This window comes from Panthera onca, chromosome B3, assembly GCF_046562875.1.
Source record: "Panthera onca isolate mPanOnc1 chromosome B3, mPanOnc1 haplotype 2, whole genome shotgun sequence".
In the NCBI taxonomy this organism is placed as follows: domain Eukaryota; kingdom Metazoa; phylum Chordata; class Mammalia; order Carnivora; family Felidae; genus Panthera; species Panthera onca.
In genome coordinates this window covers 81,279,907-81,306,135 of record NC_138344.1, presented here as the reverse complement: position 1 = coordinate 81,306,135, position 26,229 = coordinate 81,279,907, and the positions used below count along the sequence as shown (strand labels likewise).

At 37.0% G+C, this 26,229-nt stretch overlaps 1 protein-coding gene across 5 annotated transcripts in view; it reads right to left on the bottom strand.

Annotated features, from left to right (window-relative positions):
- Positions 1-26,229, bottom strand: part of NUBPL (NUBP iron-sulfur cluster assembly factor, mitochondrial) — a 222,669-nt gene that overhangs the window by 24,764 nt on the left and 171,676 nt on the right. For all 5 annotated transcript variants that reach the window (XM_060619460.3, XM_078448341.2, XM_060619461.3 and 2 more), the window contains 2 exons: positions 19,555-19,648; positions 3,238-3,323 (listed from right to left, as the gene is read on the bottom strand). In XM_060619460.3, the coding sequence (XP_060475443.1) occupies positions 3,238-3,323; positions 19,555-19,648 (180 nt within the window). The remainder of the gene's footprint in view (positions 1-3,237; positions 3,324-19,554; positions 19,649-26,229) is intronic.

The following is a 26,229-nucleotide window of genomic DNA, read 5'->3' as shown; positions in this document are numbered from 1 at the left end:
GGCGCAGGTCATTATCTCACAGTTCATGAGTTTCAGTCCCACATTGGGCTCCACACCGCCAATGCAGAACCTGCTTGGGATTCTCTCTCTCCCACTCTCTCTGCCCCCACCCTGCTCTCTCTCTCTCTCTCTCTCTCTCTCCAAAAATAAATAAATTAACATTAAAAAATTTTCCCTCTTGTTTAGAGGGCAAATAATTGAAACATAGGGGTGAAAAAAAGAGGGCTATTATAAAGATACAGGATGATGTCAAAAAAGCTAACTTGGGATTATGCAGTTCCGATGACTTTTACATCTATTCCACTTCAGCCCCACACACCCATGACCAACCACATCTGGGACCTTGTCATTACCCAGAAGTGTTCCAACTCTGCACACATAAACTGCAACATTTACTTTCTGATCACAAACAGCTCTTTCACTCCCTAGCTAAACCTGCACTAGTCCTATGAGCTTTTTGCAGCCCAAGATCCTGCATGTGAAATATTTCCTCACTGTATTTCCTTGCTTCTATTCTTCAGTGGCACCCACCTAGAAATAGCCTAACCTGGACTTAGTGACCATCCCTCTTTCCCGCTGTTATGTTCCATAGGACTCTGCCTCACCCTTTCTTCCAGAGTCTAGAGAAAAATCTGTTGGAACAATTGAGATTGTTTGCCTCTTTACTTATAGGGCAATATATATCAAGTGCTGCAGGTAAGTGAAAATAACATAAAAGACTAAAAAAAGATACATACACTGAATCTGTCATTAGATCCCATCAATTTGGTCATTAGACATCCAACTAGCAAAGTGCATGTAAAACCTGACCCATAGCCGAAGTCCCATCAAGTAACAGCATCAGCTGAAATAGGTGTATGCAATGATAATTTACAGGGTGGGAAATAAAAAGTGCTGGTTTCAGCTTTTTAAAAGACTTTTCCCTCAAGAACTGCATGATGCTTTTGAGTAGACTGTACATAGGTCTCTACCCTTATCTTACAGAATGAGAAGTTAAGCATTCCCTTACATGCTGATAGGATGACTATTATCCTAGTTGAAGTGGCAGTAACAGACCAGTGGCCCTGTTACCTAATTTCTGCTAGAAAGATTACGGATAACTCGTTTTCAGTTTTCGGTAGATAGCCCTCTGTCTAACTTTTTGCTGATTTATATTTTTAAAATCCCATATAAGTATTCTTATTTAGTGGGGAGCCTGGGTGGCTCAGTCAGTTAAGCATCTGATTTCGGCTCAGGTCATGATCTCTCAGTTTCGTGGGTTCCAGCCCAGCATCGGGCTCTGTTCTGGCAGCGTGGAAGCTGCTTGGGATTCTCTCTCTCTCTCTCTCTCTCTCTCTCTCTCTGCGCCCCCCCCCCCCGCTCTTGCTCTCTCTCTCTCTTAAAAGTAAATAATAAACATATTTTTTAAAGTATTCATATTTAGTTATTTGGGTGGGTGTTACTTATACCTAGTTTATCTTAGAGGGCATAATAGGAAGTCACATTGCTCAAACTATATGCTTTATTGAGACATTTTTCTGAGGTGTGCTGTTGGTTACCATTGCTTTAAAAATATTTCCAAGCTAAAATTCACAATGTAGGACATCATGGGGTGTTTAACACTCATTTATCCACATATAAAGGTGGCCTTAAAACACCTTACGATCACAATTTTATGCCTACTATGGAATACCCTCAGACCTCTTGGAAAGTAAGTATATAAGCATAATCCTTATCAGGCTCCTCAATTTTCATCAAACAATGTGAATCCAGTCCAGAGCTCCATGGCTTATTAATGCATACAGCTCTGTACTAACTGACAAGGGGGAAGAGGTACTTGTCCAAGATGGTCATCTCAACTCCACTACTCTGCCATTTTATACATTTCAGAAGCTCCCCTGAGAAAAAAAAACATTTATGAGAGTCCACTCATGCTACTACACCACTGGATCTTATACCATGTCACTGTTTCACTGAAGAATTCAATGAAAGTTACGAATTCTCTCCATACCAAAACAAACTCAAAGTGAACATACAATTTGGGGATGGGGAGGAGGGAAAGGAGAAAGAATCATGAGATCCCTGAAGCTAACCCATGGGCTGAAGTCTAAAAAACTCTATCCTGTAAGATTTATAATCTACTCCTGAATTAATCAAGGCCATCTGATAGCCAAGATGGAGGCATCATGTTGACTTTGTACACAAATGCTTGCTCTAAACTGTATTCTGGCACAAGTCCACTTGCTTACGCCGATGCACACTTGGAGAAAAAACCTATTTATGTTTTTTGTTTGGTTAAATTTATTTATTTTGAGAGAAAGAGAGCACAAGCAATGGAGGAGTAGAGAGAGAATCCCAAGCAGGCTTCAAGGTGTCAGCGCAGAGCCCAGTTCGGGTCTCGAATTCATGAACTGTGAGATCATGACCTGAACCGACATCAAGAGCTGGATGCTTAACTGAGTGAGCCTCCCAGATGCCCCTATTTATGGTTTTTAAGAAAAGGTAATGAGAGTGTGTTCATTATATAAAGGATTTCTTTTTTCTGAGAACCTGGGAGAGACTTATGCCTCTCTGGTCTCAGCTCTCTTTCCCTTGAACATCAAGCTCTTTCTAACCTCATGGAAATGGACAGTTTTATAAAAACTCTATGTGGCTGCTAGAAAATTCACGGCATACTTCTCATATGAATTTAAGTCCCTCAATGGCATGCAGTTTGTTTACAAATTCACTTCTAACCCTGATTTCAATAGTTCTTTGTCTTAATATTATATTAATTTGTTTTGTCATATTATATAGAAAATCTTCAGATACATTTTAGAAGACAGTGAGCTATGTATGAGTTAAACTGGAAACAAGGAAAAAAAGTCACTTTTTTCAACTGTCTTCCCACCAGAGCTCTATTCAAGTGTATCTACCTAAACACTCAGGTGGGGTTTTTTTGTTGTTGTTGTTGTTGTGTTTTTTTTGTCAATAATAGCTTTCGGTATTTGGAAAGGTAGTATTTATTCACAAAACTCATACATGAAGGATGTTTTAGACTTCTTAAAAATATTTTAGTGCAATTAGAATCTTTCTTGACTAATATAATGTGCATACACATTTGCACCTATATGTGTGTTGTTAAAGTAACCATAAAGATAAAGTAGGGTTTTCGTATAGATTTCTGTAAAGAACTAAATTAAAATTTGGGCTGTATTTCTCAATGACTTGCTTCTTCAGTTAAGAGTGTCTCGTAACAGTGAAGCTATACATGCTTACAGGCACATGGACTTTTCGAAACATCTCAGCACCCTTGTGTGCGTCCATCAGTGCAATGTCCTGGGGTGTGGAGACAATCACAGCACCTAACCATTGAAAAAGCAAAGAGAAAGCAAGATGATGCCATCATTTAATGCTTTATGAAAAGACTGCTTCTAAAATTACGTTGCTTACAGGCTAACGGAGTCTACTACATTAAATAGGTAACCCTGTATAAATTTTACATACTTGAACAGGAAAGATGAAGAAATATCTTCTTCACTCTTGCCTATTTTTCACTACTCACTTTTAAAATAACAACTGACTGGGGGGTGCCTGGGTGGCTCAGTTGATTGAGCATTCGACACTTGATTTTGGCTCAGGTCATGATCCCAGTATCATGGGATCAAGTCCCACGCTGGGCTCTGTGCTAAGTGTAAAGCCTGCTTAAGATTCTCTCTCTCTCTCTCTCTCTCTCTCTCTGTCTCTGTCTCTCTCTCTCTCTCTCTCCCTCTGCCCCTCTCCCATGCTCGCACTTCCTCTAAAATAAACAAAAAACAAACAAACAAAAAACCCCAAATGACCAGTGATTCAAGATCACAGCTATACCATCAGAACTTTCTTTCCATTCAGACAATGTGCTAGTTAGAAGATGCACAAGGTAGGACGTACTTTAAAGAAGCTAATAGTCTACTTGGGAAACCAAAAAATTAAGGATTATAACACAATGTACTAAGCACTGTAATAGAGATATGCCTCCTCGATATTAAGGAATTATAAAGGAGAAATAAAGGAAAGATAACCAATTCAATCTAGGGGTCAGGATAGCGAAAAAGCAGAAGGTAAGGAGAAGCAGTAGGGGAAAGGTTTCAGAAAGAGGTGACTCCCAAGCTGAGTCCTAAAAGTTTGTATTATAGAAAACTCACTAGTATGGAATGCACTGTGAAGAATAGTTTGGTAGGGGTAAAACTAGGGGCTGTGGTAGAAATTGAGATGCAAAATAGTGGTGGCCTAAATGAAGGTAGCACTGAAAGTAGGTGCAGATAGAGGCTTTCCTGGGTCTCTATTATTACCCTGAGGAAACCGGATAGTTCTATAGTATAGTGTTTTTAGAGAAAGTGCAATGTAATTTTGTCTTTAAGTGGAAACACCAGAGGCCTGGTTATGATTTGCAGTTTGTAATTTCTTAAATTTTATAGGTTCTTCTAGATGATAACCTGAAAAATAATTAACATAAACATATTTTACATTACCTGGATGACCATCATGTTATAACTAAATACATAGTGACATGACCTTTCAGAACCCCAAACCACCAAGTTGGCACCAAGGGGTTAGTAGTTCATCTCAACTAATGAAAACAGAGGTAGAATCAACAATAAATAATGGACTATACCAAATGAAGATCAAATGGTACAACAAAGTATTGGCTGAAGGGACATTTTGAAGAAGTCAAAATAAAGGCAAGTGGCAGGGAACCAAGTTATCACAAAGCACATGTCAATACAGGCATATCAAAGTCAAAAGAACTATGCTAGAGGAGTTAGCTACAAATTCATCTTGCAATCAATATTTTCATTCCAGCAAGAAAGAAAAAAGAAAAACACTTCCTCTTTTAAATTAATGTCTTTAATTTGAATTTTATTGATCTTTAAAGTTTTGCTTATATTTAACCTATAATATTTTTTAGTTTTGCTTATATTTAACCTATAATATTTTTAATTTAAAAAATTATATAAGCACTACAAGCTTAAGGAATTTATATTTATACTATATTTATACTTTGTTAAGTAGTCATATTATAAAAATAAGTCAATATGGGGTATGGGGCAGATTATTTTACCTTTAGAAGGAGGGCTTATTCATTATTCAAGTTTGAAAAACACTAGCTTTGGAATTCAAACAAAATTATAATTCAAATTTTTATTCAATAGCCAACTTCCTGTGTAACTAGGGTAGTAACAATCTGAGATTTAGTTTCCTCATCTACAAAATGGCACAGTAATACTAGGTCACAGGATGAAATAATTAAACAAACTCAGGTACCTAAGATGCCTGACATGATGTCTGGACAGAGGGTAAACATTCAGTAAAAGGAAGCTGCCGTTGTTGTTGCTTATAGTATCACCATTCTTATCTATATTACTGCTGTTAATAAAATGTCTTAGATGTTGCTGGGAAGGTCATTTTTATATGTGCCATAAGGCAGCTCATCCTGCTTTTCAAATTGCTCCATGGATTACTACATCCTTCTATTTTTATTTGCTCTACCCAAGGAACCAAAAACTAGTCGACCATTCTGTTTCTTGTCTTTCACAGATTGACGGAAATCACACCTCCGTAGAAATTATATTCTAACTCGATAGACCCAATATACGTCCACAATTTGCCACCTGCTAGGTCCTGTTATAAATCTATTTCATTGCTTTTTCATATCCAGGCATTTAGAAGAAATCTGATTCTAGTACTGTCCCTATCTATTGTGTGACTGACCTTTGGCAAGTAACTCAGCATCACTCTAGGTCTCAGTTTCCTTAGCTGTAAAATTAATGCAAGGACTAGATAGTCTCCAAGGTCTCAGCTACCTCTGATTAAATGTTTTAGCATTTCCTCTTAACTAAAGTTTCCAAAACCACTCCTGTTCAATCTGACTGCTCAATAAACCTATTTAAGTAAATGTGAAATGCTATCCTCCTCAAAGAATAATGGCCCCTCAATCTCAGAGCCATTCTCTTCACATGTAAATAAAAACTCCTTGGCTATTTCCTACAAATTCTCTCTTAATTATATACCAGTATATAGGGGGTTTTCTATTGCATTAGCCCTAAAAAGTACTTTTAACTTTCACATAATATAATCATTTTATTATTTTAAATAGCCTTTGTCTACTATTTGTATTACGACTATACAATATAATTTCATGGGTAGCTACGATTTTTTTTCATTTTCTATCAAACAAAACTGGTACAATACCTTGCACAAAACAGTCACTTAATGAAGAATAGGTCATTTAAACAATTTTCCTGTATTTTCAAATCATCTATCCTAGACTAATGCTGCATGAACTCTTAGTTGGTAACTCCTTGAACCAGGAGTCAAGAGCTCTGGATTCCAGTGGTGTTTACTATGTTTTTGTAACTATATATCCTTGAATAGCTCACTAAATCTCAATACATCTCAATAAACTCTTCTGTAAAATACACCTATTTCCATTGTTCTTATTTAACTTAAAGTTATGTTCCACTAAAAAAAAAAAAGAATGTAAAAGTGTTATAAAAATGTTTGGTGGCATTATTTTGACAGCTATAAGATCCTACAGAGAAGGATTAAAGTGCCTTGGTTTTCTCTGTACTTGACCCTAACACAGTATCACAAATAAGCACCCACACCATCTGAGTTCCTTTGTAATCTAAATAGTACCATTCATACATCAATTAATAACTTTTTGACAAGGATAATGATCATCTTCTATGTCCCATAAAATGCTTACAAAACATAAACATTCCATTGGAACTACCAGCCACATTTATAAAAGAGGGTTTGGTGTAAGAGTTTTTTTGATGATGTACTTGTTCTTAAATAACTAAGTCCTTAATCACAATGCAATCAGTCTTCAGGACACTGCTGACAGAAAAATTTTCTAGCCTTCTTCAAAGAATACAAAAAATAACTGGCTCACACATAAATAGATGTGTGCCATTCTTGGGGTGCCTGGCTGGCTCAGTCGGAGGAGCATGTGACTCTTGATTTCAGGGTTGTGAGTTCCAGCCTTACGCTGGGTGTAGAGATTGCTTACTTACTCACATGCATACATAAAGATCACTATTTCTTTTGCTATACAAAATTTTAATATAGTAAAATTAAACTTAATCATTATTAATCAATCTGTGCATCACAACCTAGATTTTTAAATTTTAAAGGAATTATATTAATTTTTTTCATGTTGTCTCTTTTTTTAAACATGGTCTTCAAACCTGATATTACATTTTATCTTTATGATTCTTGAATGCCTAGCTAATAAATTTTCACTTTTCTCAGGGCTCTTGGAACATGAATCAATATGAACTAGCCCAAATTTTTTTCCCTTTAATACCTTCACTGATGATGTCATTTCACTCTTCTGACGGAGGGTTTATGCTCCCTGTACTGACCACGAGCAAGGTCAGCAGCAACAAAGAGAATGTTCAGTTTGCAATAAATGGAATTACTGGCCAGGAGGAAAATATAGTATAATAAAACCTCTTTCTAAAGAATTCCATGAAGAATTTTCTATCCATTTCCTAGAGTAAATATCCAAGTCCAAACAATTAAATAATATTTTTAAATGCTATTTTCCAAGTTACAATCTTTTTTTTTTTCTTTAACGTTTATTTTTGAGAGGCAGAGAGCAAGCAGGGGAGGGACACAGAGAGAGGGAGACACAGAATCGGAAGCAGGCTCCAAGCTCTGAGCTGTCAGCACAGAGCCCAACACGGGGCTTGAACTCATGAACCGTGAGATCATGACCTGAGCCGAAGTCAGATGCTTAACCAACTGACCCACCCAGGCACCCGTGAGTTACAATCTTTTTAAAAGACTTTTTAACAGCGGAGATTTACTATAAAAGATGGTTTGACAGATTCTGGCAAATATGTAAACATCCTAAACAATAATTATTTAGAGTATTGTTTTAATTGCTAATTCTCTTGACTATCAAGAGGAAAATCTAGAACTGCCTATCTGAATTTGGATCAGAGTTCAGAGTAGTTAAACATTTAAAACGGATTATTCTAGATGTTAGGCTGATCATAATTACACCAGTGTGGAACTAGTCAACTATGCCATTATACGTCTCAGGGCATAAATTATATCTAATTCCCATGCTTTTTTGAGAACTTCAGTGTTGAAATCTAACATGTACAACAAAAAACTGCTCATAATTATATTTAGATAATTCCATACCTTACAACTCTGTTGAGTACATCAATATAAAGTCAACTAAGACTTAAAAGAACAAATTAACTATTATTTTTTTCTTAATTTTTTTAATTAAGTTTATTTTGAGAGAGAGATAGAGTATGTGCATGTGCAAGGGGAACGGGCAGAGAGAGAGAGAGAGGCAGAGGGACAGAATTCCAAGCAGGCTCTATACTGTCAGCACAGAGTCCCATGTGGGGCTCCAACTCACAAACTGCAAGATCATGACCTGAGCCGAAATCAAGAGTCAGACGCTTAACTGACTGAGCCACCTAGGCACCCCCTAACTGCTACTCTTAATGTTCACAGTAATCTAATATTTACTGCTCTGATTCTCCTAGATTTATTTAAAGACACTTGTAGTAAAAGAAAATAATCATTCAAGTTCTGCTAGCTTAACATAAATAATACCAAATATATCACTATTTATTAACTATAACATAGATTCACTTTGGCATTTTTAACCACCCCCCCCTTTCTTCTCTGCAACCCCCAAATTTTCTTAATTATAAAAATTATTTGGGGGGGTGCCTGGGTGGCTCAGTTCCTTGAAGCTTTGACTCTTGATTTCTGCTCAGGTCATGATCCCAGGGTCATGGGATCAAGCTCTGTGTTGAGCTCTGTGCTGAGCGTGGAGCCTGCTTGGGATTCTCTCTTTCTCCTCCTCTCTCCTCCTCCACTCACACATGCTCGCTCTCTCTGTACAAATATATATATATATATTGCTGTAAGATCAACGAATGTCCACTAATATTAGTATCTGATTAAGCAAAACATGATTAAAAGGCAAATCTACCTCAAATGTACCCTCAGACTGTGTTTCAACAGGAAATAGAAATAATTCTTTCATTAGTCACTGTTTTGGACCCTCTGCTCCATTCCAATAGAGTTGACTACAGTCACAAAGGGATATGTTTTATTAATTTTAAGATCAATCATGATTTTGCTCACTTTAGAAACAAGTTCTGAGAGGTGCTTGGGTGGCTCAGTTAAGCGTCCGACATCAGCTCAGTTATGATCTTGCGGTTCATGGGTTTGAGCCCCACACCAGGCTCTGTGCTGAAAGCTCACAGCCTGGAGCCTGCTTCAGATTCTGTGTCTCCTTCTCTCTCTCTGTCCACCCCCCTGTCACTCTCTCTCTCTCTCTCAAAAATAATCATTAAAAAGAAAAGAAATGGATTTTGATACAGGAAATTATGTTAATAGCTGCCAAAAAGAATTATAAAAACACAATAATTAGTGGAAACCACAGTAGTTCAAAATCACTGGTGAGAAAGAGAGTGTGCACTTTGGAACTTTAATAAGAATTCAAGTTCATCAAAGGAATCTGCATGTATGTCTGCTTTTAGGGACAAAGATTGGCTCTTCAATAATGGAATCAACAGGGAATGGGCTTCCAATCATCACATCTTAATGATGTTAATAAAGAATTCACCAGGGCAATCCAGACGGCTGGTCACTAAGGAACCACTCGGGACAAGTGAGATTTTCAGATTTTAAAGAGCTCAAGCTGGAAACAAACAACTCACACTCTTCACTCATGCTCGCTTGCTCTCTTAACTCTCTTCTTCCCCTCACTTCTGATGTTTCCAGTAAAATTAAGATAAAATCGTTGCTTTTTTCCAGTCTTGACTCTATCTTTAATGCTTGTCAGTAAACACCTTGGGGAGCCTACTTGTACATACACATCTCTACAACTCAGAAAAAAAGCTCTTTTCCTCTTCTGTGAGTCTGTTCATGTTGCACTCTTAGATTTAATATTTTGCATTGCAAATTCTGTTAGATACATGTATAGCTTGGCATGTCCATGCCCACAGTGCACCACCACCTCAGGCTTTTTGTTTAATCATGAAGCATATCCCTTTTTATACATATTCTTTCTCTAATACAAATCTACAGAGAAGAATTATTACTCCCCAATTACCCTAACTTTATTTAACCAGGTATATTCGGGAAATAGAGACTAAGACTGCATATGGAAAAGCTTTGTTCCATCTCCAAATACTATTATATTTAAGATGTGAAGATATTCTTTAGACCTAAACTTCAGATTCTGATCAAATTTCTAAAATCTATGATCACGTGCAAAAATTTTTAAATGATAGACTATGGGGCTTGTAATTTTTCTTACATATAAATGCTTAATGAATTTAAAAGTAGTTTTTAATGTGAATCTGACTACCCATTGGTCATTATACTATTCATTGACCTTTAAGACATTAAGGAATTTTAGCTGTTAGGCATATATCATGAAGGAAGTGCCCAGAAATTTCCTTTCGAGGGAGAGACAGCATAAGCAGGGTGAGTGGCAGAGAGAGAACTAGACAGAATCCCAAGCAGGCTCCACACTGCCAACGCAGAGCCTGACGCGGGACTTGAACTCACAAACCATGAGATCCTGACCTAAGCCAAAACCAAGAGTCAGTTACTTAACCAACTGAACCACCAGGCGCCTGACAAGTGCCCAGGAATTCTTAAACAATGAAACTGAATGAACTGCCTCAGAAGCTTCTCTTCCAAACACAAGCTAAATGATCAAGGAATTCCAGCATTAGATAGGTTGGTCGACACAAAGTGATTCTGAAAGTTAATTACATAAGAATCATTTGAGGAAGGTTTTCTGGGTCTTTCCATGTCATAATTCAGAATTTCTTAATTCTCAAGCTATTTCTTTGAACTGTTAAGTGATACACTGTAACTTCAACTTATATGTTAATGTAAACACAAGAGCCTAAAAAACTGATTTTTTTGAAAATTAGATTGGAAACAGTGTAGTTCATAACCAATGATATTATATTTAATTTTATAATTTGATTCCCAATGTAATAGGACTGAGGTTTTGGACTGAGTACTAGGAATGCCCTAAATAATAAAACCCTGGAACACAGTCAAAACACTTGGCTATAATTTGTATAAAAACAAATTTATTTTGAAAACAATTTTTATAATTTGATAAATAAAACAATAATTCTCTTCTACATCATGCAAGTCTTGACAAATATACATTAATTATAACTCTGCCCAATATTTGCATGGACACAGTACACATGGAAGAAGTCCAAAATTGATGGTCTCCTTCAAACTTCCATTCTGCAAATTGAAAACATAAATGAAGGTATAATATCTCTGACTACTAGAAACAGCCATGATCTCAGTCTTCCACCTTTAAAGTATAAGCATGTTTCTAGCTTTTTGGTTTGAGGTCATCATAAACTGTCAAACTACAGGGGAAGCAAAGCACTAAAATCCAAAATAGCCAAATGTTTTTCCTTGAATTTTCAAGGGTTTTCCAAAGGATTAGTACTGGATATTTAAAGAAGAATTATTTTAAATTTGAAAACAATTAACAAGGGAAAAAACAGTTATTTAAAAAAAATTAAAGATTTTATTTAGGTTACCTATTCCTTTCAGATAGTAAATACCAGATAAACAAGGAAACTATTTCAAGAGATGGCCTAAGGTAAGTCATTTATGTAACAATAGCAACAATAAGTTTCTGATCCTCCAAACCCCAGTAGGTTTTCATATTATCAAAACTACTGTCCAAATTAGCAACCAAAGAGTGTTATCATAAAAGACATCATTGATTAGACCAAATAAACTGCTGGTAGAGGGCAAAACACTAGTGTGGACTTGTCCAGCTTTTTCTCATGTGTCTTTGATAAGTGAATAGGAGTTCAGTTAGTGTAGCAATTGCCCAATGCCTTTCACAAGCAATAAATGACTTTCACTTTAAACAGTGAGTGAAATATTAAAGTGACTTAATTTAAAATTCCGACCTCATCTCATTTAAATGAGTGAGAGGCAGAAAAGCCTCTGGTCTTCCTTCTATCCATACGGTCCAGACAGAAAGGGCCCTAGACAGGAAGAAAGGGCATCACCTTATTTTTGTCATTTTTAGTCTGCCAGTGTAGCTTCTCTTGAGCTCAAACATAGTTAGCATATTATCTAGCTGACTACTCTGCCATATACAGTAACTCCCTCTCTAGGAGGGACCCATACCAGGACTATTTGGCTGCTTTCTGTGCCACTTCTGCCCTTCCCTGAAAGAAAAAGAAAGGGAACAAAGAAAGGACCATGATGGCTCCCCTCTCAACTGCTCAATCTTTGTCCCTTCTATTATAAAAACTGTTTCCAAAAGTTTCACTCCTACATCAATTTTTAATTAATAAAGTGAAGGGCAACTTTTGTTCATAGCTCTATCCTATCAAAATAAATTCTTCCATCTATTATTCCCCACTATACAAAATGTACTTCTATCATTGCTTATCTACAAATAAATATTCTGTTCATACACTTGATAACAGTAAAATTTTACCTTGTGATAGTATGGATTTTTCCTACTTTGTACTACTAGTATCTGTACTGGCCTGCAGACTTTTAGAGGGCACAAATATTTGCTCTGCATTTCATCTCCTGCAAGCCACTAATGCACAATTATAAGGAGAATGACCAAGAGGAGATGGTGTTCTAGTTATTTTGCACTTGCTGCACTTCACTTCCTTCTCCTCACTAAGCTCTGCTTCATTCCCCACCCCTCTCTATCCTGATCAGTGCCTGGATAGCTGGTCTCTGTGGACTGTACCACCTGAGTTCCCTTACCCTCTGGCTTCCAATAGGGATCTGCCAGTAGGAGGTACCAGCAGGATATAAGACTCTGAGAGGAAAAAGAGATTGCAATATTTTTATCTACCTCATGCACTCTCTGCCTTGCAGTAGTTCTGGCCTTGGCTAAGTCCCTCTGTGGCCACAGCAGCCAACAGGCAGCCCCTCTTCCATGGCTCCAGCAGTCCCAAGGTTCTACCGACACAGTTCATTCCCAGGCCCCATTAGGCAGAGGAACAGCAATAACTTCCTACTGTCACTAGGCCCTGGGTACTTCACCTTCTCTTGCTGGTTTCCTTAATGCTGCCCACACCTCATTACCAGTCCCTTCATTAACTTCATTCTGTTAATTCCTTTTGAGGTATGTCATCTGTTTCCTGTCAGGACCCTGACTAATACAGCTATCATAATAGAAACAACTTACTAAAACTCTCCAGTCTCTTAGAAAATGTGCTTCACATACTTGATGTGAAGCATCCACTCTTCACTTAATTCTAAGAGCTCAAATCAAATTAAGATAGTCTTCATATAGTCATGCAAAGGACTTCAGTTAAAGCAAAGGAGGGGGAGAAAAAGCAAAGGAAGAAAGAAAAAATTAGGTAATATCCATCAGAATTCAAATACTAGCACAGTGCACGTATTTTCAAAATGTTCAAGGCACTTATAATGTTCCTCAAAGAAATATTAATCCTCTTCTATTATGGAAGAGCAGATAAGTGTTCAAAAATTCCTAAGAGCGCATGTCTTAAAAAACCCAGAAGTCAACCCTGGAATGCACCCAACTCAGTGTATGGCAACAACTAATTTACAAGCTAAACAAACAACAAGCAAAACCCCAGCAAACTGTATCACTTAAAAAAGAAAAATAAAAGGAGTAAGAAAAATAAAACCAGCACTGACAACTCTGCCTTTTTCCCATGGCAAGTTCAACAAGAGCAAATCCAAAGACTATAATTGGTTATTTCCCATCCTTTATTCTGTCTCTTTTCCCTCTAGCAGTTACTACAACTACTAGGTATTTGTAATGATTCAATAGCTCATGTAAGCTCAAATTTAAATCATTAGCCACTAATACTGCTGTCAACATATTTATTACTGTGTTGGTACACAATACTTTTAACACAAATAAGAGGAGGGCTTTTTTTTCCTTCAAGTTTCTTCTTATAGTGAGCTTGTCATCTATTTGATAGAACAAACAAAAAAGGGAACTCATACAAAGAATTGCTAATTAGCATTCAGAAAAAGGATCTTTTTGTTTATATAGGTCTGCCTCCATAAATTTTCCAAAAGGATGTCTCTTTCCAAATATAAAACATATCATTTCATTTCATTCTCAAGAATGGCTTAGACATATGCAAAGTTGATACAAAGGTTCTTTCTAATTCACAACATCTCACCACCACCATCCCACCAAAAAACTCTTTTAAAGCCTTCAACTAGTTTCTAAAAATATATACATTTAGATAGAACTTCTACATTCTCTAATTTGACCCTTTTAAGTCTGTTGTGTAGGCAGATATTCCATAGGTAAGGATAAAGAGAGAGGCAGTTAGCACCTTACTAAGCATCCCTGGAAGTAAATGAGAGAATTTATTATTGTCTTAGAATGGAGCAATGCTAGTATTTCTCACTACTAATTTAATACAGAGCCTGCATGTAACCAAACAGCAAGTGTCCACATGAACACTATTTCCCAGATGCCAAAACAAATACTAAAAGGTATCATCTGACCACAAAGCTATTATATATAAAGAGGAAAAAGGACAGCAGAAATAAATCCTTAAAATGAAAGTATGTTTCTCCCAAAAGGAGAGTAAAATAAAATGCATGTTTTTAATAAATACTTTTTAAAACTTATACAAGAAAACACCTGGATAAGAGCAGTTGGGGTGGAGGAGATCACAGGAGTGAGTCAGCAGGATGGTAAGAACGATAAGGAGGTACAAATCTGTTTACATAAACAGTGACAGCTAGTCAAATAGCTTTGTTATTTATTCAATCACTATTAATTGCATAAGCTACTGCTCAAGGTACTGTAAGTCCTATGATGAATAGGAAGAAGTTCTTGCATTCAGGCAGCTTACATCCTATTTGAGAAGATAATACAGATACACAGATAAAACACTCATTTCCCAATTCAACATTTCCTGAGTGGTTACAGGAAGGAACAGAGTTTGGCACTGTGAAAAATACAAAGAAGAATGAAACAAATCCTTAGCCCCCCAGGGAGTAAATGGTCTGTTACAGAAGATAACACAGTTATGCGGGTTATGAATGGAGAACATGAGAAGTGCTACAGAAGTGGTCTAAATGAAATGCTATGTAAATTCCAAAGAGAGAGAAATGATTCCCAACTATGGATAGGACAAAGATGACAGGGAGTAGACATGTGAAATAAAGGGTATGCAGGATATGGATACCCACTGATTAGAAAGATAGTCTAAATGAGGGTCAAATGTATATAAAGACAGAGCCTTTGTAAGGGAGGAAAGAGGGGGCAGTAACTACATAAGGGTTTTGGGAAGGGATTCCAGATTATGTGAAGGAGTTTGGCAGGAGGAGAGGGAAGTCAAATCACAGAGGGGCTCAAATGGGAGTCTAAAAGGCTTATATGTTTTATAGGATATGGGACATAAGAAATGGTAGAACACAGTATCTTAAAAGAGTTCTAAAGTCAAAGATAAGAGAAAAGGAAAATTTGGTTCATAATTAGAGAAGAGATAATTCAGTTAGGCCTAGAAAGGCAGATATGAATCTGACAGGCTGTTCCAGATAATATAAACTGATGAAAGCCATGATTCAAGCCAGGCCAGCAACTCTCTGGTTGGTACACTTCCTGGGAGACGGCTCAGATTTGTTACCTATGAAATGATGCTGGCCTGAATTAAACCAAACCTCAGGAACTCATAAGCATTTAACACACACAAGTGTGCATGCACACACACACAGACACATACACACAATCACAATCACAATCACAATCACATGTATCCTCCCGCCTCCTACCCCAACCCCATTACATCCTTTTGGTAGGATACTTTTACTGCTGGATTTTTTTCGAAGTATAAAATTAAGATACAGTCAGTATAGAAAATCCAGCCTTTTCATTTTTGTTAACTTTAATATTGACATAATAATCCACAGTATCACAGTATAAATGTACTAACAACTGACCGCTACAACTCTGATAGCCAGCATGCCTGGAAACTAGCCAAATGATCTGCCCAAAGATGACAGTGGTCTTTCCAAGAATCATTTGGAGCTCTACTCCTACAGGCCAAAGGAAACTGCTTCTAGACTGTCTCCAGACCTTCCCTGGAATAGACAAGTTAAAGAGGCTCAAAGCAATCTCTCAGGAATTGAAACAGAAACAAAAGTGAACCTAGTAAACACTCATACAAACCGTTGGCTGTATATTTATCATATAGGATTGCACAGGTTTAGGCATATTCATGAACAAATTTATTTTTATCAGAGATCAGTGAGAATAGAGTAATTTCTACTTAAATGGGTTTGAATAGACTAGAACTAAACTCAGAAAATCAGTGAGTCAAACAGTGTTGGACTTTGTATTAGAACAGTTTTATGTAGAGGTTGAGAGCCTGGGCTTTACACTTTATCAGAACTGGCATGAGCCTCAGGTAGGATCCATTAACTGTATGATCTTCGGAAAGCTGCCTAACTCTTCAAATATTTAAGCAAATGAGAAAATATAATACCTAGGATAATTAAATATAAAACTTAATATATCAAAGACTGTCCTTAAATGGTAGTTTATTAATAACAGGCAATAATCATGGCACCAATTTATACAGAAATCTGTTCTTAAAGAATTACTGCTTTCTATTTACTTTTTAAAAATTTAGGGGCGCCTGGGTGGCTCAGTCAGTTAAGCGGCCGACTTCGGCTCAGGTCATGATCTCACGGTCCGTGAGTTCAAGCCCTGCGTCGGGCTCTGTGCTGACAGCTCAGAGCCTGGAGCCTGTTTCAGATTCTGTGTCTCCCTCTCTCTGACCCTCCCCCGTTCATGCTTTGTCTCTCTCTGTCTCAAAAATAAATAAACGTTAAAAAAAAAAAATTAAAAAAAAAATTTAAATATATACATGCTCATTAAAGAAAATTTAGAAAACACTGATAAACAATAATTTTACTTCCAATGTTCAGAAATAACTAAATTTATGAATTTTCAAAAGCAGCGTTAATACCTGGCCCTATTTATTTTTAATGGATCAGACTTGGGAAGTAAAAGGTATGTTACGTTTCTATAATAGAATTATAAACACCCGAAGTTTCATTTTCTGACTTCTTCCCCTTAGGCCAAGAAAAAGCAAAGCAAATAAGGTACGGTGCTATCTTGAATGCTCTACAATGTATTGTATTTATTCTTTAATGCTTATCTCCAGGGATGCCTGGGTGGCTCAGTCCATTAAGCATCCAACTCTTGAATTCTGCTTAGGTCATGATCTCACAGTTTTGAGTTTGTGCCCTGTGTGAGGTTCCACAGTGAGTGTGGAGCGTGCTTGGGATTCTCTCTCTCTCCCTCTTTCTCTGCCCCATCCCTGCACTCTCTCTCTCTCTCATAAAATAAATAAATAAACATTTAAAAAAATCTCATCTCCATTAAGTTTTACAATTCCCCTCAAATCCATGATCTCTTTGTCTTTTGATCCCCCATAGCACAGAGTTCAGATTTTTCATATAGCACTTTTTACACTCTGCATTGTAGTTCTTTTCAGAGTAGACACTTGTTCCCCCTGCCCTTCCCCTTGCTCTGTCTCCTGGGGCTTCTAACCTGAGAACTGTAAGCCTCCTAAAATGACACATTAAAATAGTGTTTCTGTAGGTACAAATACATCTTCCTGCAGAAAACCCACATATTAATCAAATCTCAAAGGTCTGAGTATCAAAAAAGGTACAGAACTATGCTCTAGGGAAAATGCTTGTGATTTAATAGTCTGTGGATCCTCCACAGGGCTTAGAATCTACCTTTATATGGATAAATATTTGTTGATTTAAAATTTTATTAACAAAGTATAAAGCCAATATTATATATATCAATATTTATCTATCTTTAAAAATATATTTTCCTCATTCCCTCATCTTAACATAAAGAATACTGTTTCTGAAAGAATGGTGGCTACTAGGGTCTAGGGAGAGGAGGGAATTAATAGCTATTATTTAACAGATACAGAATTTCAGTTTGGGAAGATGAGAAAGTTCAGTAGTTGGATGGTGGTGATGGTTGCACAACAATATGAATATACTCAATACTACTGAACTATTATGTTTTACCACCACCACAACAAAAAAATACTACTTTTTATTATCATATGATATTAATGACCTACTTATTATAGGGCAGACTCTTCATCAAAGGAAGTGAATAAAGAAATATTACTGGTTAAATTTTAGCATATAAGAAAGAAATCTTCAAAGAAGGGAATCTTAACCTTAATCTACACACTGTTGGTTTTAGAATATAAGCATAAATTCTAGGAGTGATATTATCATAAATCCTGTCCAAAGAGAGAGGCTGTTATCTGAGTAAACAAAAGTAAATTTCTTAGGGCTATCAGTTTATCTGTGTGAAGTAAATTAAACTTTTTCAAGGTACCAAGTCCCAGTTCAGGGAACACATGATAATTTCGCCCAAGTGTATCAATATATTATCCACGTGAATGATGTAAGCATTTTGGGAGTCTGCAACAGGAATTTCAAGGTGCCAGGAAGCACATTTTATTCAATAAATATTTAGCGAGCATTCTTAAGATTTAGAAATATAAAATTCCCAAAACTACTTAAAAAAAGAAAAAGCAGACTATCTAGTATGCTGATTCTGAAAAAGGCACACTCAACTACTTTCCTCTATGACCTCACTTTACTCCCATCTCTTACTTTCTAGCTTGCCTCACTAAAGAAGAAATCTCAGACTCCAATAAAGTTACATATAAATTTAAATATCAAAAATATTCATTTTATTGTCCTTTGGGGCAGCCTTAAAAAAATTCATCTTAATGATGCTATATTGATATTTCTGACTAATGTGTATATCTTATAAAAAAATCTAGCTTCTAAAACTTTTGATGATTAAGCATCAGTAGTATTTCTTGGTTATTTATTGCCAATAGATAGCTGATTTGTAATGACATTTTAAAATTCCATTACTTTCCCAAAGTGCTTATAAATAAGAGAAATTTACAATTATTTCTCCACTGGAATTTAGGAAAATCCTTAGAAACAGATTCCACATAAAAGCTTACAACTGATATTTAAATTCCATATCATAGAAAAGATATCTATTACCAGAATGAAATATTGTGTAGTTGATGTAAGCTAGTATGTTTATTGCTCTCTTGACTTTAACATCAAATAATTAACTGAATATAAAACTTTCCCATACTCGTATTTACCAAAAAGCCAAATTTTCCTAATGTTCACTTGTATTCAGTATTTATTCAATGAATATTTACTGAGTGTCCACTACGTATCAGGCACTATGCTGTCACTGCATGACAGCTGTGAAGCAAACAGCAATGTTCTACCTAAACAATATTTGTTATTGTTTCTATAACACAGATTTATAACACCACCATGTTTTTGTAAATACATTCATTCTGCTAATATTTTGAAAAACTGAATTTATGAATCTGATCTCTAAAGACAAATTTATAAATGATTGTTTTTGAGACATAAAAATGTTTGCCTGTCATGGAGTCTGTTTCTCTGTATGGCAATAGCAAAATACCAAAGACAGCACAAATTAAAGTTTAAGATTACCTGAAATGGGAATATTCTGTGAGACTGATAACTGCACATCTCCAGTTCCGGGTGGCATGTCAACAACTAAATAGTCCAGATGACCCCAATCTACCTAAAAACCAAGATGACACAAATAACATCATTATATAACAACTGCAGTGAATTAGTGATGTAAACAAAAATAAACATATTAACAACAAATCTAAAACAACAGTTTTCACTTAAGCCATTACTAAGTGTAAGGGACTATGCTGAAGGCTAAGGATAAATGAATAAGTAAGGGGTGGCTCATTCCATTAGGTGGACTTTGGCTCAGGTCATGATCTCACAGTTCGTGAGTTAGAGCCCTGCATCCAGCTCTGCACTGACAGCTCAGAGCCTGGAGCCTGCTAAGGATTCTGTGTCTCCCTCTCTCTCTGCCCCTCCCCTTCTTATGTGCTCTCTCTCTCTTTCTCTCTCTCTCTCGTTCTCAAAAATAAATAAACATTTTTAAACAATGAATAAATAAGAGATGAGTTCCTGGGTCTAGCAGGCCCTCTACTAATGATACAGTAAAATTTCCAAATGACCCCTTCTCTCTTGCCCCCCGCCCCCAACACATACACACATACACTAAAGATGAACCCATTCCACAGTAGACTTCTATTCAGGACCAATAATTTATTTTCATTGGGAAAAGCCAGTATTTTACCTAGGAAGGCCTTAGTTTTGTAACCTTGGGTTTTTAGGTACAGCATTTCCTATGACAGATCCTAATATAATTTTTTAAAGTTTACTATTCCTTCATAAAACACACTAATAATGATAACCAAAACTTAATCAAAAGAAAAATTTAGAAACAGAACTAGACTTCCAATACTATTAACATTTTGATTATTTCTTTCCAGGCATCTTTCTAAGTATCTATACCTAGAAAATTCAGCTATATTACCAAGTCCTTAAGGCTCAGCCTCAATTTATATAGGCCTTAAGGATTCCATAGGCTCTTTTCACCTTAGATGGCTTCTCCCTCTAAGTCCACAGTACGATCTTCCCATTTGCCTAAGGTGGAAGCATGGAATCATACTTAACTTTTCCCTTTCCCTCACTGGCACTAGTCACTTATTCTGCCTTTTAAAAACCTCTCAAGTGTATTTACTTTTCTCTTAACCCCTTTCCAAGAACCCAATGGAGACAACAATCATCTTTCACTAAACCGTACCAACCAGTGTCTCTGCTTTGACATTGTCCATCCAGTCTGTTCCTACACCACTGAAAAATGGTCCATATAAAATGCAAATCGGTTAGTGCCACTTTTTGTTTAAAATTCTTCTATTTCAGGGTGTGTGGGTGGCTCAGTTGGTTAAGCATCTTGAGATCGGCTCAGGTCATGATCTTGTGGTCATGAGATCGAGCCCCGCATTGGTTCCTGGACTGAGTGTGGAGCCTGCTTGGAATTCTTTCTTTCTCTCTGCCCCTCCCCACTCACATGTGTACACATGCGCACATGTGCTCTCTCTCTCTCTCTCTCTCTCAAAATAAATAAGTAAATGTTTTGGGTTTTTTTAAATAAAATCCTTCTACTACTTTGAGGATGAAGTCTGAGCTTAAGCTCCAGAACACTCTACCTAGCCTTCTTCACTTGCTAATTCATCCTCATTCTTCAGACCCCAACTTGAAATTCACTTCCCCTAACTTTCATTAGACATGGTGTTCCTACTATGTATGTCTCCTAAACATCCATTCATTCATTCATTCACTCCTTCAGCCATAGAAGGTTTCAGTCCCTACTACATATTAGGCATTGAGCTAGGTGTTGACGATTAAATGGTACCATGGTTTCTAGGCTGAAAGAATTTATAATATACGAGACAGATATTAAGCACATAATGAAATAACCTGTGCAAAGGAAAGAGGTTATAGGTTAGTGTGAGCAAGTGAAAGAAGATCAACATAGCTAGAAAGAATGAGTAAGGGGAAGGGTAACATTCATTTACTAGTGTTTCATGATTGGTATCATGAAACTGTAGCTGAGTTAGAATACCTAACACACAGACTAGACACTCAGCAGATGATTAGTGAGTTTTCTTTCAAGGAATGAATGAATGAACGCATGAAAAGACTTGAGATTTTTAAAACCTAAATGGCAATCATACTGTGTATATAATCCCGTACCTTGCTTCTTAAAACTTAATAATATGAAATAAGCCTTTTTCAAATATAAGCCTATATTTTTTAAAATTAAGATTTAGGGGCGCCTGGGTAGCTTGGTCGGTTAAACATCCGACTTCGGCTCAGGTCATGATCTCACGGTCCGTGAGTTCGAGCCCCGTGTCGGGCTCTGTGCTGACAGCTCAGAGCCTGGAGCCTGTTTCAGATTCTGTGTCTCCCTCTCTCTCTGCCCCTCCCCTGTTCATGCTCTGTCTCTCTCTGTCTCTAAAATAAATAAACGTTAAATAAAAATTTTAAATTAAGATTTAGATGACACAGGGTCAAATAGATTCATTCATGTATCAACACATATATTCAACACATATTTATTGAGAATTGATTAGGTGCCAGGCACTGTTCCAGGTGATAGGGATGCAGTAGTGGACAAAATAAAGTCCCAGCCATTCCCAGTCACTGTGGAACTAACAGTTTAGTGAGGAAGTCAGGCAGACAAACACATATAAAGACAAATCAGTGGGTAAAAGTGCTATAAAGAAAATAAGTATCTCTTACTATACAAAATTATTTGGTTCCTAATTAAGATATCTAGATCAAACAAGAGATTGTTTTAAAAAAATCTCTTCAAGGGGTGCCTGGGTGGCTCAGTTGGTTAAGTATCTGACTCTCAATCTAATGGTTGTGAGTTCAAGCCCCACAATGGGCTCTGTGCTGGGCATGAAGCCTACTTAAAAAAAAATTTTTTTTAATAAAATAAAATAAAAATCTCTTCAATTCCTGAGTTTCAGAAAGCAAACAGTAAGAGTTCAGATAGCCAAGGATTTATCAAAGAATTTATTTTAATCTCTTTGGTTCCCAAGCAAATGGTAAAGTATACTTGTAGAGCAGGGAAAAAGAACAGAATGGTGAATGGCACTGCTTTAAACTGAGTGAAGTCAGGGGCGCCTGGGTGGCTTGGTTGGTTAAGCGTCCGACTTCGGCTCAGGTCATGATCTCATGGTCCGTGAGTTCGAGCCCCGCGTCGGGCTCTGTGCTGACCGCTCAGAGCCTGGAGCCTGTTTCAGATTCTGTGTCTCCCTCTCTCTCTGCCTGTCCCCTGTTCATGCTCTGTCTCTGTCTCAAAAATAAATAAACGTTAAAAAAAATTTTTTTTTTTTAAATAATAAAAAAAATAAACTGAGTGAGGTCAGAAAATAACTGAAGCGGTCATCTGAAGAAAACAAAACATTCCAGGCAGAAGCAACAGCAAGTGCAGAAAAGGTTCTAATCAATGGGGATATGCTTGGCAAATTCAAGCAATAGCTAGAAGTCAGTACAGCATTTCTAAAACAGCACCCCCACCCCTAACCATCAATCTCCTCTGACTTTGTCTTCAAAACATTTATCAGTACCTGATATTATATATTATCTTGTCTCTCAGGAATTTTATGATACTTCTCAAACACAAAGTATTTGATGCTGATCAAATGACCCATTTTAAAAAGAATGATGAAATGATGAGCATAACAATTCATTTTCAATTTAAGGTTCCTTGGTTTGAAAAATAGTTACCCCAAACTTACCTATGGGCTTCATCTATGAAACTATCTACAGAAAAGATAAAGGATACTTTCCACTGTATATCCTCTTCACTGAAACCCCTAGCACTGGCAGAATGACAAGTCTCTTTGTTTCAGAAAACATCAAATGATTGGTGCCAACAATTTATCATTATTGTTTCCTGGCATTTAAGCATATTTATCACATTGGCTCCAATTTCTTATTTCTTTAAAGAGAACTGCCACGAGGGTTCCAAGGAACTAAAAATACTTCACTGCTAAGACAATTTCAAATGAATCTTAAATTGCATTTAAACTAAAAAATGATTCTGGTCCAGTACCTTGATCACACACAGCAGGCATCCCACAATGGCTGGCTGACTTGAACTGAACTGAACTCAGTTGTCTGAGTTCCATTTTTACAGCATTCACTAATACAAACACTGAAATATACTGGCTACCAACAAGTTCCAGTTCTCTTGTAAAAGAGTCACCAAAGCACTGATTTTAGAGTGATGTGGGGATTCTCTAGATTCTAATTAGTGTTTGTTTACTCTTATAAATTGCATGTTACTAAATGTAGGTGGTTAAGTACTAGCAAAACATCCAGGTACCTCATTTAGTAAAAATCAGTGGCAGATCCTAATGGGATTTTGTGTGGCCTGCAGCATATACAATTTGGGTGATCCTTTCTAAGAATAAGAATACAAAATTATGAAGGCAAATTTAGGTACAAAAAGTCAAAATTTATTTAGAATGTGAAAAGAAATCACCCTAAAATGCTGGAGCTTTAGATATTCAACTTCCTTTCTCTAAGATCTCTTGAATAACATAAATGCTTACACAGAAATGCTTCCCAAATGCAACCTGCTTCCTCTCTCCACCTGGAACATTCTACAGCTCTCAGCATCTCAAGCATGGAATCCAGAGTTTAAACTTCATTAACCTCATGGTAACCTCACCTTTGGCAAAACCCTCTCAGACTCCAAAATAAAGGGATCTCATCAGGAAAGACTAAATCAGTCTAGAAGTAGAATTACCAAGGTAGTTCAGAGATGCCCTGTGGATAAAGAGGCAGCACTACAACAGAGAATTCAGCAAGGTAGTTTGAGAGTCAAACATGTGCATTAATTTCGAAGGAGGACATAAACAGCATAATGGGAGGACCAAAAACAATGCCAGTAGCCGGAAGGATGGGATGAGATGCAGATCAGAGGTAAGACTTCAGACCTGAGTCTGCCAAGAGAGGCTCTGTGAAAGATGTTTCATATAACTTTTATTTCCCTCTAAAGTGTTTGAGATACAGAATTTTGGTATCCAAATATAATGTAGTCACTGAGCTTTTGTTCAAAGCCATTTAAATAACATTAGAACATTGCTTTCTCATCTGTCCTATAAATATATATGTATTTGTAATCGCTATAACGTCACCACTTAAGTTATTGCCTTTCTCGTATTGTTCTTTCACTTTGTTTGTTAAGATATCCAACACTTGAAAGTTATGCCACCAGGAATAATTACTAAATCTGTGTTACTTTTATTTCTTTTTTTATGGGCAACCTTAGGAAAGGAAACTATCCCCAACTAACACCGATTGGGGTGATTTTAAGCTGATATGGCTTCTCCAAACAATAGTTTCTATTTTATGTTCAAAATTATGCCCAATAATCTGAAAGTAATTCAAAACTGAAATAAGGGCAATCCCCTCTTTTCTGAGGAGATAAAAGTGTATCTTCTGTATGGGCAGATAAAGTAATTTATCTTTTTCAGGGCATTAGTTATGAAGAGGGTGGTGCTATGAACAGGAAAAGAACATGGCCCACTTTCCTCCAGAAGCCGACCAAAGCAGTAGCAATCAGGCCTACTGACTCCCAGGCCCTAGGGAACACTGGGACCACAAGTGCAGACAGGCTGAGCTATAAGTCTGAAAAGAAAGGGCCCATAGTTGCATTCCATTTTGGACTTCTCAGATAGCTCAAGCAGTTTACCACAGTCAGTCTCGAGGGTGGCAGTTTCCCTCACCATCACTAGATGTTTATTGTTTCCTGGCATTTAAGCATATTTATCACATTGGCTCCAATTTCTTATTTCTTTAAAGAGAACTGCCACGAGGGTTCCAAGGAACTAAAAATACTTCACTGCTAAGACAATTTCAAATGAATCTTAAATTGCATTTAAACTAAAAAATGATTCTGGTCCAGTACCTTGATCACACACAGCAGGCATCCCACAATGGCTGGCTGACTTGAACTGCCACATGTAAGCATTATAGGGTCAACATATGCTGCTCCAAAGCAAAGGGAAAGTGTCCCTGAAATCTTAGGTCTTCTAGCAAGGCCAATATGATCCTGATAAAAAAACAGCAGCAGGGGTAGACCTTGGGCCTTGTGGGAACAGGGAGGAAAATCACTGCCAAGAAAGGGAGGCAAAGCTATAAGCCTGCTGGAGGCAAAGTGGAACCCAAGAAGAATTAAACTTCTAAGGGCAAGAAAAAGGTGTAACTAAAGAACGAACAGAGAAATCATAAAACAGGGAAATGGAACAAAATCTAGACTGAATAATTTAAAAGTGGGCTGTGTCCAGGCAGCCCATTTATATGGTGCTTGTTCCGTAAGCAGTAAGGCCAATCCTTAGAGGAACTTGAGCTGGGCCGGACACTACCTCTTTCCTTCTAGTCTGCGCTTGGTTACTGACTGAAGAGTTGGTTTTGACTCTTATGCCTACTTGACTCATAAATACTAGATCTCAAGGTAGTGTCCCTGTGTCTAATTCTGGCCTTCTATCTGTTGCAACTTCTTTCCTATGGCTAAGTTCTGCCATCTGTCCCTGATTTCCTGGTTCTCCAACTCTAGTTAGGCATAGTCCTAATGTAGCAAACAGAAAAGTACTTGTGCTTTGCTTGGAAGCCGACATGAAACCATGCCACTACTAGGATACAAGATGCAGCTAACCATGTCTCAGGCCCAGAGACAAATTTGTTAGGCCCAAGCTCTTAGGATTTTTGATT